The sequence below is a fragment of the Schistocerca piceifrons genome, chromosome 3, assembly GCF_021461385.2.
Source record: "Schistocerca piceifrons isolate TAMUIC-IGC-003096 chromosome 3, iqSchPice1.1, whole genome shotgun sequence".
Classification (NCBI taxonomy): Eukaryota; Metazoa; Arthropoda; class Insecta; order Orthoptera; family Acrididae; genus Schistocerca; species Schistocerca piceifrons.
The window spans coordinates 878,005,801-878,021,153 of NC_060140.1; the positions used below are offsets into that span (position 1 = coordinate 878,005,801).

Below are 15,353 nucleotides of genomic sequence, written 5' to 3' on the forward strand. Positions count from 1 at the left end.
TATTTTTCGTTCGTCTGCACTTGATATTCGGGTCGCAATATATTTTTAATAGATATTGGGCTTTGCAACTTCTTAATTGCGTCCTGCTTAAGAACTAGTAACAATTGTAATGAAATGTGAATGATTTTAGTTTCTAACAAATATGTAGTATCTTCGATACTGAACTGCTGCGCCCGTGTAAGATGTAAAACTTCGCAATTTCGAAACTGTTTGTAGTGTTGTTCCGCGACAGTGATGAATGCAACGAGTTTGTATGTTTCGACTTGTAGACTTGTATTACAAGCAGATTCGGAAGATTCATCGTCTTGGACGGACTTATTTCGTCTGGTTCCCTATCTAAGACAATCTTTGTCTTGCACGGTTTGTGGGAACTTGTTAATTGAACCGTATACTCCTACAGAAACGAACTGTCAGCATCATGTGTGCCGTTCTTGTAAGGGCGGAAGAAAAAAGCTCAAGCCATCTTGTAGTTGGTGCAAAAACTACGAAAAATATGTGGAAAATGTGCAGCTACGTATATTACTTCAATGCTATAAAAAACTGTGCGAGTATGTGACCAGCACATCGATTTACCGCAGTTTATTTGTGTCCGCAACCAGCAATGGGGGATCAGGTGATGGAACGTCGAGTCTTGTGGATCTCATACAGGAGGGTGCAGGTTTCAAAGATGATTTCAAAAGTAATGCAGGATTGTCGAAATCTGCTTACAGCATACTACCATGTGTTTATACTAGTACTTCAACACAGACGGGTGTTGCGCCTGCAACCATTGGGCAGTCGGAAGGAAATAACTGCTTGCAGGCTGTCGAACCACAAGCCATCCGAACTGTGTCAAATGGTTCTTCACTATACTCCGTGCTGTTTAAGGGAACAGGAAATAAAATAACTATAAAAAGGAAAGCCAATGATTTAGGAGACGACCCGGGCGACGGTAATGGATGCAGTACAGATGCAGTATCCACAATAGTATGTGTGCAAAACATAATTTTTCCTCTATAGAAAGGATAATTTTATTTGGTACGATGAAAGGCAAATCCACTTGTTCACACCCAAGGCCTCACAGAAAAGGTTTTCACCTTCTCTTTGCAATACTTGGCGTCGTGTAACGACTAAATCCCCAGTGATAAAGCTATTTTTGCTTTATTTGGGAAATGCAACTTAAGTGATTCTGTTCGAATTGACTCACAAATGCATTTCAGGTATCTAGGGAACAAAATTTGTGTTGGAAATATTACAGTAAACTGCTACTGGTGCTTCTTCTGTGCTGGCATGTATCATACATGTCTCAATTTCTGTTTCACTACATGCTGATCATTTACAACTATTCTTTTTCTTCCTTTATTGTTTTTAAAAGAAAGATGGACAGATGTGAGTTAGTAATTCTTACCCACCATCTTTTACACATCACAATAATAGAAACTGTTCTGCAGAATAGCAGTTGTCAAGCACAAACTTTTTCATTTTGTTTTCAAATTTAACTTTGCTGTCTGTCGGACTTTTGTATCAGTTTGTGAAATTTTGGTTGCAGGATTGTGCACCCCATTTTGTACTAAAGGAAAATTTAATGTGAAATAATGATTGTCATATTTTCTTCAACTATTGTAATTATGTACATCTTCGTTCCTCATGAGCTGCAGTGGATTATTTACAACAAACTGTTTTCTCCCTCCCCAAGATTTGCAACAATTCTAACTGAAAATATGGCTAAACTAAGTTGTCTTAGGAGTTCCAAAATGTGCTTTTCCCAGTATAAATTCTTATCAATGTGGACGCCTAAGAATTTTGAAGTTTCTGATCTATTCATTATTCCCCCATGAGGTGGTATACGTATCATTTATATAGTACCTCTACATGTGCAGAACTGAATATGTTGTGATTCTTGGAAAAAAAGACAGCAAGACCATTTGCAGAAAACTAGTCGGTGATACTTTTAAGGTTATTGTTTACAATTTCTTCAGGTGCTGTATGTGTGCTTGTATTGATTACAGTACTAACGTCATCTGCAAAAAGAACTAATTCTGCTTGCTGCATGTAAAATGGAAGATCATTTACATACATGAGGAACAATGCCCAATGAGATAAATGGAACTGCATATGTATATAACAAAAATATTTTCAAGACAGATTTGTTGGTTCACCAACTCATAACCTGTCACCTTCCATCGTAACTAGACCATCACCATCTCCACTGGACCTGTGTGTGGTAAACAACATGGTCTAAGCCATCAGCCCCAACAAATAAATGAAATATTATAAACAGATGATGCAGCAGTCATCCAGAGTTGAAACAAGCAAAATCTCAGATGTAACATATGACTTCACTCTTCATTGTTCACTAGACTAACCAGTTAGACCAACCAAAAACAGCAATACTCAGTTATCAGTTAGGTGAGAGTTTTTAAAGCAACCAAGAAAATTATGTATTAATTCTTCTTCCACACTAGCTATGGTTAGTAGCACCAAAAAGTTTCATTGTATATCAGACTCTATAAATTTATCACACAAATAAGGCACATCCAGCAATTAATTGGGAAAATTATAGTTTGTTAGTGGTGGGTATGATAAGACATCCTGTGAAGCTTTACAAAATACCTTCTCTGAAAACTATGTAGAACAGATAGTGAGGAACCCTAATAATGATGGAGACATATTGGATCTAATCACAAAAAATAGACCTGACCTCTTTGAGGATGTCTACATTGAAACTGGTATCGGTGGTCGTGACATTGTGGCAATAAGGATTACAGAAGTACAGAGGACAACTAACACAAGCAGAAAGATTTATGCATTCAGTGTACTAGATGAAAAATCAGTAGTATATCTCAATGAGGGAATTGAAACTGAGCACAGATCGGGAGCAGGTAAAGGAAGTCAGCACAAGTTTAAAAGAATAGTTGACCCCCCCCACACTTGATAGATTTGTATCCATTTGAACAGTTCATAATGGGCGGGAACCTCCATGGCATACAATCACTGTCTACAGACACAGAGGTTACTGCATGATAGGTGCAATATAAAGCATAAGGCTATAGTAGAGATGCTGAATGAAACACGTTTGACTGTGAAAAATGCAATGCGTGATGCCTTCAATGATTACTGTAGTAGGGTATTGTCAAATGACATTACACAAAATCCAAAGAAATTCTAATTGTTTGTACAGGCTGCTAGTGGCAACACAGTTAGTGCCCAGTCTCTAGTGAATAAGTCGGGAACTGGAATTGTAGGGTAGCAAAGCAAAAACTGAAATGTTTAACTCAATTCTCAAATGTTCTGTCACTAAGGAAACCCAGGAGAATGCCCCAATTTAATCCTCATGGCACTAAAAAATGAATGAAATAAGTGTTACTGTCGGTGATGTTGAGAAACAGCTGAAGTCATTAAAATTGAACAAAGCTCCAGGTCCCGGTGGAATCCCTGATAGATTCTGTATTGAATTTGTGGCGGAGTTAGCGCACTCTTCTCACTATAATCTACTGTAGATCCCTCAAACAAAAAACGGTGCCCAGTTCTTGGGAAAAGGCACAGGTCATACCAGTCTACAAGCAGGATAGTAGAAATGATCCAGAAAACTACCATGCAAAATCCTTGACATCGATTTGTTGTAGAATCTTAGAACATAATGAGGTATCTTCAACAGAATGACTTCCTCAATGTCAACCGGCATGGTTTTCGAAAATGTCGATCGTGTGAAACCCAACTCTCACTTTTCTCACATGATGCTTTGTGTCAAGGCAACCAGGTAGATGCTGAAAAGCATTTGACTCAGTACCCCACCAATGCTTATTGTCAAAAGTGCAATCATATGGGGTATCAAGTAAAATTTGCCACTGGATTGAGGGCATTTTGAAGGGAGGACACAGGATGTCTTGGATGGAGAGTCATCATCAGATACAGAAATAACCAGGTGTGCCCCAGGAAGGTGTGTTGGGATGCTTGCTGTTCATGTTGTGTATCACTAATCTTGCAGACAATGTTAATAGTAAAAAGCAGGCTGTTTGCAGCAGATGCATTTATCTATAATGAAGTACTATCTGAGAGAAGGTGCATAAATATTCAGTCAGATCTTGACAAGATTTCAACATGGTGAAGAGTTTGGCAACTTGCTCTAAATGTTCAGAAATGTAAAATTTTGCACTTCACAAAACGAAAAAACATAGTATCCTATGACTATATCACTGAGTCACTGTAGGAATTGGCCACCTCATACAAATACCTGGTTGTAACACTTTGTAGGGATATGAAATGGAATGAACACACAGGTTCAGTTGTGGGTAAAGCAGATGGTAGATTTTGGTTCATTGGTAGAATACAGGGGATGTACAATCAGTCTACAAAGGAGACTGCTTAAAATCACTTGTGTGGCCCATGTATAATGTTCAAGTGTGTTGGATCCGTACCAGGTAGGATTAATAGGGGTTTGATCAGTCATTCTTCCCGTAAATGATGATGATGCTGTGGTGTACGGGAAGGTGTCGTTGAGTGACTGTAGGGATTTGTGATTGGTGTAAAGAATGGCAGCTAACTCTAAATATAGATAAATGTAAATTAATGCAGATGAATAGGAAAAAGAATCCCGTAATGTTTGAATACTCCATTAATAGTGTTGCGCTTAACACAGTCACGTCGATTAAATATTTGGGCATAACATTGCAGAGCGATATGAAGTGGGACAAGCATGTAATGGCAGTTGTGGGGAAGGCGGATAGTTGTCTTCGGTTCATTGGTAGAATTTTGGGAAGATGTTGTTGATCTGTAAAGGAGGCTGCTTATAAAACACTAATATGACCTATTCTTGAGTACTGCTCGAGTGTTTGGGATTCCCATCAGGTCGGATTGAGGGAAGACATAGAAGCAATTCAGAGGCGGGCTGCTAGATTTGTTACTGGTAGGTTTGATCATCACACAAGTGTTACGGAAATGCTTCAGGAACTCGGGTGGGAGTCTCTGGAGGAAAGGAGGCGTTCTTTTCGTGAATCGCTACTGAAGAAATTTAGAGAACCAGCATTAGAGGCTGACTGCAGTACAATTTTACTGCTATCAACTTATATTTCGCGGAAAGACCACAAAGATAAGATAAGAGAGATAAGGGCTCGTACAGAGGCATATAGGCAGTCATTTTTCCCTTGTTCTGTTTGGGAGTGGAACAGGGAGAGAAGATGCTAGTTGTGGTATGAGGTACCCTCTGCCACACACCGTATGGTGGATTGCTGAGTATGTATGTAGATGTAGATGAAACCCTAATAATTGGTACAATAGGATGTACCCTCTGCCATGCACCTCACAGTGGCTTGCAGAGAGTAAATATAGAAAGACATTTAAACAATCATAGTTTAATACAATTAACATTAACGATTGGCATGTTTGGGAGAACATGCTGCTCTCATCAGGTAAACAACCGTACACGAATCAAAGTATGTTATCAGTTTGAATAATTTAAAAAATGCTAATGTGTTAAAACAGACTAAGTTCCCATCATTTCCCTTCATGCACGGCTATGACAGAGGACACTGTATATCGGAGAAAGTAGGCTTGTGGTATTGTGAACCTGATGGTTGATGAAGGTACTTTTAATGAAGGTGAATACAGTTCAATCTGACTTTCTTAACCTAAGAATTTTTTAATCTTGATAGGCCAAACATACTTTGATTTTTGTTCTTTAACTAAAGATGCATGTGCTCAGAAATATGTTGATCGTTAATATCAATTATGCCAACAAATCATAGATGTGATGAAATTAGCTGATTTCAAATACTTTATTAATGGATGTGAGGTTTGATTGTAAACTTATCCCTTATGTTCTAAAGTCTTATTAATTGTGATGATAGGCCTGAGGGTGAGGCACAGGACTGAGTAAATTTAGAAATATTGATATATATAGCTCCTACAAACAATCACCAATGAAAATGTCACATGTGTAACTAACAAAAAACTCTGAAAATAGAAGGAACATCCGTAATAACACACATTTTCGGATTTTTGACCTTACTGAGATCAAAGGTCTGGAATCCATTATGTATTGTACAGAAACTTCTGAGTGGAATATAAGAACCTGCAAAACAGAAGTTTACAATACAGCATTTCATTACACATCACGTAGTTCACATTGTGTGCTGTTGGAGTTAAAATCCTCTCCCGCTATGGTAATGACTAAAACATCGCCAATTTTGTTATATATGCTAATCAACATTCTACATCACAGTGGACAAATCACTCCTAAACGAACAAATCATGTGTTCCTAAGACTGATAAAATGGCCATACCTAAAGTGAATAGCAAACAGCAAGACTGGATATGAGAACACAACAGCACAAATGATATAGATGTGCCATGAAATTACTAGTGTGCAGAAATTGTTGAATTTTAATCACTGTTCATAATGTAACCATCACTGCATTAGCCAGTGCACATTATCTACAGTTTTCTGGATTTCATAAATAGATTGGGCAGTTCGAGCACAGATGGGAACTTTTTGCTAAATTTGCTTTTTGCTAAATTCTTAATGATTTGTACATACTTTTTTTTTTTTTTCAAATGCCAAAATAATTATTATGTGGGTACAATGTGTGTTACAGAACTCTTAAACAGCTCTCCCCTCTCTCTATAGGAATTATGCCATGTACCAAAGACTATATATATTTAGTCACTGACTTGGGTCAATGTATGGTCCGCAGGACTACCTTCCTGTTTTATCTCTTATTCATTTTCAGTATTAAACAATCGAAAATCCAGGATGGTATATAATGAACACACACACACACACACACACACACACACACAGTGTAGTGCTGGAGTGGGAACAGAGAAAGGGATAGTTGGGTGAAGGACAATGGCTAATGAAGGTGGAGGGAGGAGGGTTGCAGGAACATAGGGAGAGTTCCCATCTGTGCAAATTCAGAAAAGGTGGTGGTGTTAGGAAGAATCCAGATGGCACAGTGTGTGAAGCAGTCATTAAAATTATGAATGTGTTGAGCAGCACACTCAGCAACTGGGTGGTCTAGCTGTTTCTTCGCCGCCATTTGTCGATGGCCATTCATGTGGACAGATAACTTGTTGGTCGTCATGCCTGTGTAGAACGAGGCACAGTGGTTCAGGTTAGATTGTAGATCACATGACTGCTTTGACAGGTAGTCCTGCCATTGATGGAATAATCATCATGTGGTCTACAAGCTAAGCTACAGCCAGTGTGCCTCATTCTGTGTGCGTGTGACAACCAACAAGCTGTCTGTTCACATACATGGCCACCAACAAACTGTGGGCAAGAAACAGCTGCACCACACAGTTGCTGAGCATGCTATCCCACACAATGTTCTTCATTTTAATGGTTGCTTCACAGCCTGTGCATCCGGATCCTTCCTGCTAACATAAGCTTTTCTGAATTGTGCAGGCGGGCACTCTCCTTGCAATACATGCCATGTTCCCATAACACTCCTTATCTCAACCTTAATTAGATTAGTCATTGTCCTACACTCACCTGTCCTCTTCACTGTTCCCACTCCAGCACTACACAGCCCTCTGTTCCACCAATGCACCCACAATCTTTTTACTTCTCCCTTTTTCTGTCCTCCCCCCACCCCGCCCTCCATCTAATCTTCTGACTGCTCCTAGCTGCCCTACACACTCTCCACTTCTTCCCTGTATGCTCCACAAGCAGCACTTTACTGTCCCCCACCCCCTAACCTTTGACCCTCCCCTTATGTGTTTAGTAGTGTTTTGTTGTGCATGTCGGCAACTCAACATCTCCATCATTTATGTTATTGATAACTTAACAAGCAATGTGTCCAACTGAAATAATATTAACAAGATAGAGGTAGTAGTGTCATATCTCAAAGAGGAATTCAGAATAGTTACCTCTGTGCAAGAGCATGTAGATGAACTGAGGTTCAAATATAAAAGAGTAGTTGACCAAGCATTGTGTAGATGTGTATTACTTGCCAAAGGGAACCATAAATTTAGGCGTCACAAGACTGTGTACAGCCACATTCCAGTTCAAAGCAATGTGCAACTACAGGAAGTGACCGCCGAAAATACTCCCACAGGAGGCTGCGATGGTCTGCTGTAAACATAATTAAATTTATGGACCCTGAGGAGGAGGAAAGAGTAACTGTGTTAAGAGATAATGTGATCAGATGTGCAAGCAAAATGTTATTTTTGAGTAAGTTGATGGTGTATGATAAGGTAGGGTGCACAACACACTGCTGAGTGAACTGTGATTCAGTTATCTGCACCAAAGTAATGAAGTGTACACAGAAAATATCTTCCTAATGGTATGGATAAATGTGTTACCAGACAAAAATATTTGTTGTATTATGAACAATACAATGAAATGTCCAACTTTACGAAAACTTCTCATATTTTATCTCACAGAATTGGACTCCAGTCTCAAAGAAAATGTTCAGTCTGTAGGATTTTATTTTAAAAAGTGCCATGATAACTGAGTCATCATTTGCAAACCACCTGCATGTACATATATACTGCGCTAGCCACCAAGCGGTGTGTGGCGGAGGGCACAATTCGCGCCAGTCATATTTCCCCCCTCTGTTCCACTTGTGGATTGCACAAGGGAAAAATGACTGTCTGAATGCCTCAGTAAGAGCTCTAATTTCCCTTGTCTTTGGATGGTCATCATTGTGCAATTTGAAATTTGGTGGTAATAATATATGCTATACATCCTCGGTGAAGATCAGATTTCAGAATTTAGTCAGCAACCCCTTCCGTTTAGCGTGCCGTCTATCTGCAAGTGTGTCCCACTTCAATCTTTTTATGAGATTTGTAACGCTCTCGCGATGGCTAAATGTACCAGTCACGAATCTTGCCGCTCTTCTTTGGACTCTCTCAATCTCTTGAATCAGACCCAACTGGCAAGGGTCCCATACAGACCAACAATATTCTAAGACTGGATGAACTAACGTATTGTAACCTGTTTCCTTTGTTGAAGGACTGCATTGCTGCAGGATTCTACCAATAAACCGCAATCTAGAGTTTGCCTTACCCGTTACTTGTGAATCTGATCATTCCATTTGAGATCATTTCGAATAGTCACACCCAGATACTTGATGGATGTTACCGCTTCCAAAGACAGGGCATTTGTTTTGTACTCGTACATTAATGGAGATTTTACCTTGTTATATACAGTAGGTTACACTTACTAATATTGAGAGATAACTGCCAGTCATTACAACACACATTTATTTTCTGCAAATCCTCATTGATTTGTTCACAACTTTCATGTGATACGACTTTCCTGTAGACTACAGCATCATCAGCAAACAGTCTAATGCCACTGCCAATACCATCAACCAGATCGTTTATGTAAATCATAAAAAGCTGCGGACCTAATACACTGCCCCTGAAATTACACTTGTTTCTGTTGAAGTCACCCTGTTCAGGATGACATACTGCTTCCTGTCTGTTAGAAAACTTTCTATCCAACCGCATATGTCATCGGATAGACCATAAGCGCGCACTTTTTGGAGCAAGCGACAGTGCGAAATTGAGTTGAACACCTTTCGAAAGTCGAAAAATATGGCATCAATCTGGGAGCCTGTATCTAGAGCGTGTTGTATATCATGTACAAAGAGGGCCAGCTATGTCTTGCATGACCGCTGTTTCCTAAAACCATGCTAGTTTCTGCAAATGAGCTTCTCAGAGTCTGGAAAGGTCATTATGTCTGAACACAAAATATGTTCCATGATTCTACAACTAATCAATGTCAGTGAAATTGGCTGGTAATTATGTGCATCCAATTTTCTACCCTTTTTATAGATTGCTATGACCTGGGCCTTCTTCCAGTCCCATGGAACTTTCTGCTGTTCCAATGATCTCTGATAGATGATGGATAAGATTGGTGCTATGTTTGTAGCATAGTCAACATATAATCTAAATGATTAATGGAAAATCTCATATTAAGATGTGAAACAAATACTAACAAAGAGATAGAGGGGCTGGCCAGTACTTACCTCAGCTCAGTACAGCCGATAGATTCACAAAACAGAACAGAAAATTTACATTCCTAGCTTTCGGAACTTTGTTCCTTCATCAGGGAGAAGAGAGGGGAAATAGGGAAGAAGGGAAATTGGATTCAGTTACTCACAACCCAGGTTATGAAGCAACAGGGAAAGGTAAACAGTTAGGGTGGCTTCATAACCTGGGTTGTGAGTAACTGAATCCACTTTCCCTTCTTCCCTTTTTTCCCCTCTCTTCTCCCTGATGAAGGAACAAAGTTCCGAAAGCTAGGAATGTAAATTTTCTGTTCTGTTTTGTGAATCTATCGGCTGTACTGAGCTGAGGTAAGTACTGGCCAGCCCCTCTATCTCTTTGTTAGTATTTGTTCAACATACAATCTTACGGGGATACCGTCTGGGCCAGATGCCTTCCTGACATCTATGGAATTTAACTGTTTTACAATCCCAGATACACTAAACACTATGTCAGCCATCCTTGCATTTGTTCGATAATTGAACATACTTCAAAAAAGGCATACTACATTAGATTTACAAAAAAAATTAAGTATCAGGATCAAAGTGGCAGTTATAAATAGATTGAAGGTGGGGTCATACATATTACACTGCAAATAAATTGTTTAATGTTGATACTGTGCTAGAAGTATTGTCAGATAAAACTGCCAATCAACGTTTAATTATTGTGCTACACAGAACATTGGCTTACAGACATGTAGCACAGGAGCACTCCAGTAATAAGAATTCTGGAGTTTGTGATGTTACTACTTCCCTTCACTGTTTTTTGAATGCACACTTGATGGTGTTGCCACACTTGCCAGGTCTTCGGTTCATGTTGTTGAGTTACATCTAGTAGAACAGTTCATCATAGGAAAGACCCTTCACAGAATACAATCACTGTAAAGAAACGTATTAGCATAGACTTTTAGATAAAAAGGTGTTGAATACAATGTAACTGTCAGAAGGGAAATGTATGAAACCTTCAGTGACTATTGTAAAAGAATTATATTGTAAGATTTCTCATAAACCTCAAAGAAAATTTTGTCATATGTAAAGGAAACAAGGATTAAAACACTCATGGATGATGTAGGAACTGAAATTAACAAAAGCAGAAATGTTCTCCATTTTCAAATGTTCTTTCACAAAGGAAGATACAGAAGTATTACCTCAGTTTTGTATGCACACTTCTGCAGAGATGAGTGATGTATGACGCTGGTCATAAAATTTCAATCATTGCCGCCTAAATGTAAAGTTACACAATTCTTTTTGTTCATTTGTAGCTACATGTCTACAGTCTTAGTGTACTTTGAAATCTGCTCGCCAAAGTACTGTAGCATGCTGCCCATTGATAAAATGAGAAGTCATTTTTTTATCATTTGGAAGAAGATAATGCTGTAACAATCCACGGTGGAATTGCATAGCAATACCATAATATGACACAGTGGTTAGACAATGCTGATGCTTGATGTGTGATCAGATGTGTCTAAATGACAGAGAATCAAGTGGAAGACCATCTCTAAGTGAAGAACCAAGAGTAGTGGATGCCGTGGCCCTCAAGACCATTGTATCACTATCAAGGTGATATTGCTAAAAAGTGAAAATCAGCCGTTGGCCTTTCTTCAACATCTTACATATTTTGAACGTGACATGGGTTCCATGGCTGCTCATACCCATTCCAAATGTCTGCCGAAGTGAAATCAGTGAAAATGTTGCAGCTGTGCTAGTGTAATCCAGATAGTTGCATTATCAGTGGGCTGTACCATTTGTTTTAGGGTGTGAAATTTTAATAAATACCAGGGCTGCAGACGTGTACCTGCAAACAAACAAACAAACAAAAAGTTAATATACTCACCAAGCGGCGGTAGGAGAACACACACAAAAAGGTTTAACTTATACAAGCTTTTGGAGCCAATGGCTCTGTCTGCTGGCAGAAGAGTTGGAGAGGAAGGAAGAGGGGTGAAGGAAAAGGACTGGAAAGGTTTAGGAAAAGGGATACAGTTCGAGAAAGTCACCCAGAACCCCGGGTCAGGCGAGACTTACTGGACGGGTTGAGAAGGAAAGTCTGTCTTCCTTCCTGTCCAACTCTTTTTACCCGAAGAATGTGCAACTGGCTCCGAAAGCTTGCATAAGTTAAACTTTTATGTTTGTGTGTGCTCCTGCTGCCACTTGATGAGTAGATTTTTTTGTATCAATCCAATTACACTATATTGTCAAAAATTGATTATTTTTGTTGTTATAAAAATAATAATTAGTTATGTAAAACTGTGTCCAACATTTGGCAGGAAAAACAGGTCACAAGCACCTACATGAAGTGTAGCAGAAGTGACCCACAATACTTCCATATAACCAATGATATCCATCAGTTATAAAGTTTTATAGCATAATCTCAGCTGAACACAATGAGGTATTTCAAACAGAATAATCTCTGTGTCATCCTGCCTGGATTAAAACACACACACACACACACACGCACACACACACACACACACACTAGTTGTGCTAAACGCAACTCATGCTTTTCTCACATGACATCCTGAAAGCTTTGGGTCAAGGTAATCAGGTGGATGCAGTACTTCTTAACTTCCATAAAGTTATTACCCAGTACCACAGCAAAAGTTATTACAAATACATGACGATAGGGATTATCAGACAAAATGTATTGCTCAGTTGACAACTTCTCGGTAGGAAGAATGGAGCATATTATCTTGGGTGGATAGTCGTCAATAGAAAAAGTAGCTTCAGATGTGCCCCAGGGGAGAGCTATTAATGCTATATATTAATTACCTGACAGACAGTATTAGTAATAACCATGTCATCTGTAACAAAGTATTATTTGAAAAATACTGCACAAATAACCTGGTCAATCTTGATAACATTTCTAAGTGGTGCAAGGATTGGAGACTTGTTTTAAATCTATGAAAATATAAACATGTACACTTAATAAAACTTAGAATAGTGGTATCCAATGATTGCAACATGAATGAGTCACAATTGGAATCAGCCAACTCATATTAATACCTGGGCGTAATAATTTTTGGGGATATGAAGTGGAATAATCACCTTGGCCCAGTTATAGGTAAAGTCAATGTCAGACTTTGGTTCATTGGTTGATTACTTGAAAAATACACTCAATCTATAAAGGAGTCTGCTTGCGAAACACTTGCGCATTTCATCTTAGAATATTGTCCAAGTCTGTGGGGCCCATACCAAATAGAAATAACAGGGAATTTTGAACATAAACCAACTTCACTATGGGTACTCACAAGGTTGCTTTACTAATGGGGGAGCATCACAGAAATGCCGAAAAACCTCAATTGGAAAAACTTTAAAATCGGTAGCAATTATCCTGTGAAAGCCTTCTTCCAAAGTTTCAAGGACCAGTATTAAGTGAAGAATCTACGAATATTCTTCACCTTCCTATGTATCACTTCCAGAGGGGCTGTGAAGACAAGATTAGATTAATTACAGGGCACAGTGAGACATTAAAGCAGCCATTCTTCTTATTCTCCGATTATGAATGGAACAGGGAAAACCCTAACATGTGATACAGTATTAAGTACTTTCTGCCAGGCATTTCACAGTGGTTTCCAGAGTATGTATGTAGGGTAGTTGTGCATTTGTCACTAGAGCTATTGGAATGGAAGTAAGTTTTTGTGATCTAGAAGACTGTGTATTAGGAGGGAAGCTCACATCTAGCTCAACTCGTTAGTTCCACCTACACAAAGTAGTACCTGTGACTACATGATTACTAATGGCTTGTAGCTATGATTTTTATTCCCAGTATGTTATGCAATTTAAATTGTCTGTGGGTATGATCAGTTTAATGGACCGCCAGTTTGGAGTTACAGGTGTACTCTCTCATGTGTCAGAATACAACTTGTGGTATAGAATGATTTCTTCTTCCTTCTGACTAAGGCTCTTGATAGGCCTTGGCCTGCTTTAGGACATCATTCCATTCATCCCTGTCCAACATTATGCATCTCATCATCTGATGCCAATAAGTTTTAATTCTTGTATGTCATCCAAGTATCAAAGTCATTGTCTTCCCATGCTTTTTCGTCCTATGGATTTTTGTAGCAGTGCTCTTTTTGTTGGGTTCTTATCTACCATGTTAAAAAATGGCTGACCCATTTCAGGTGGTTTATTTTAATGAACTTTATGATTTTGAGGTCTTTTGTGAAGTTCAGAATTATATTTTCTACACCACACTCCACCTTCATTAGTTGCCCCATATATTTTTCATAACATCTTCTGTTCAAAAGATCCTACTATCTCTTCACATTGTTGTGTCAATGTGCAGCATTCTGAGCCATATGTTAATACTGGATTATTAAAGTTTATACGGTTGGCACTTTGTTCTCATGGAAATATTTCTGAACTTGTGGGGCCAGCCCATAATAGCATTTATTAGCTAAATGGGTGTGTCACTTTATTTCCACAGTAATATTGTTCTGTGATGTAATCCATGTTCCAAGACAGACAAATTCTCTAACAGGTTCTGTTTGTGCTTAGTCAATTTTGAGTGTTGTATTTAGTTTTGGTCACATTATTTTCATGTATTTGGTTTTATTGATGTTCACTTTCACTCGTATTTCTATTGTTGCTGCCACCAATGCCCTGTACGTTTCTTTAGCAACTAGTTCTGTTCTTACAATAATATCCAAATCATCTGCATAGGCCAGAACCTGCACCATTCTGTTGTGTATTCTGCCTCTTGAACTGACCTTATAACTTCTCTTGTATCTTTCTCTAGTGCTGTATTAAACAGCATACATGATAGCGCATCCCCTTGCCTTAGTCCACAGTTAGTCTCAAAATTTGGTGTTAAAATTTCCTTGTATCCATACTTTAAATACTGCATTTTTGATAGTCAGACTCATGGGGCATATTAACTGCTGTGGCATGCAGAGTTTATTCATGGCTTCATATACTATTTTAAAAGCAATAAACATATGATGTTCCTGTATAGTGTATTCCCCCTCCCCCTTTTTTTTCAATATTTGCCTCAGGGTGGATATTTGGCCAGTAATTGATTTGCCAGGTCGAAAGATTGATTGATATCTCCCGATTGCTTTTCCTGCAAAGTATTTTATATAGTTAAAAGTGGGGAGAAGAATATTTTATCTCTGTTGTTCAACAATGTAATTCTTCTATACTTTGTACATTCTTGGCCGCCCTCTTTCTTATACATAGCACATATTACTCCCATATTCTAATAATCCGGGATGACTTTTTTTGCACCCAATATCAGAGATCGGGATGTGCAGGCATCTAACTAGATGATCTCACCACACTTAATAAGCTTGAATTCCAGATTGTTGTTGTCAGGTGACTTATTGTTGGCTAGCTTCTTTATTGCTTGCCGAATTTCTCGCACTGAATGACCCCATTTTCCTC

The 15,353-nt window shown here is 38.7% G+C and overlaps 1 protein-coding gene across 1 annotated transcript in view; it reads left to right on the forward strand.

Moving 5' to 3' along the window:
* Positions 1 to 180: 180 nt before the first annotated feature.
* LOC124789853 (E3 ubiquitin-protein ligase MSL2) overlaps positions 181 to 15,353 on the forward strand; it is a 36,496-nt gene continuing 21,323 nt past the window's right edge. Inside the window, exon 1 of the mRNA XM_047257366.1 lies at positions 181 to 966. Coding sequence (XP_047113322.1) covers positions 235 to 966 — 732 coding nt within the window. The 5' untranslated portion in view covers positions 181 to 234. The remainder of the gene's footprint in view (positions 967 to 15,353) is intronic.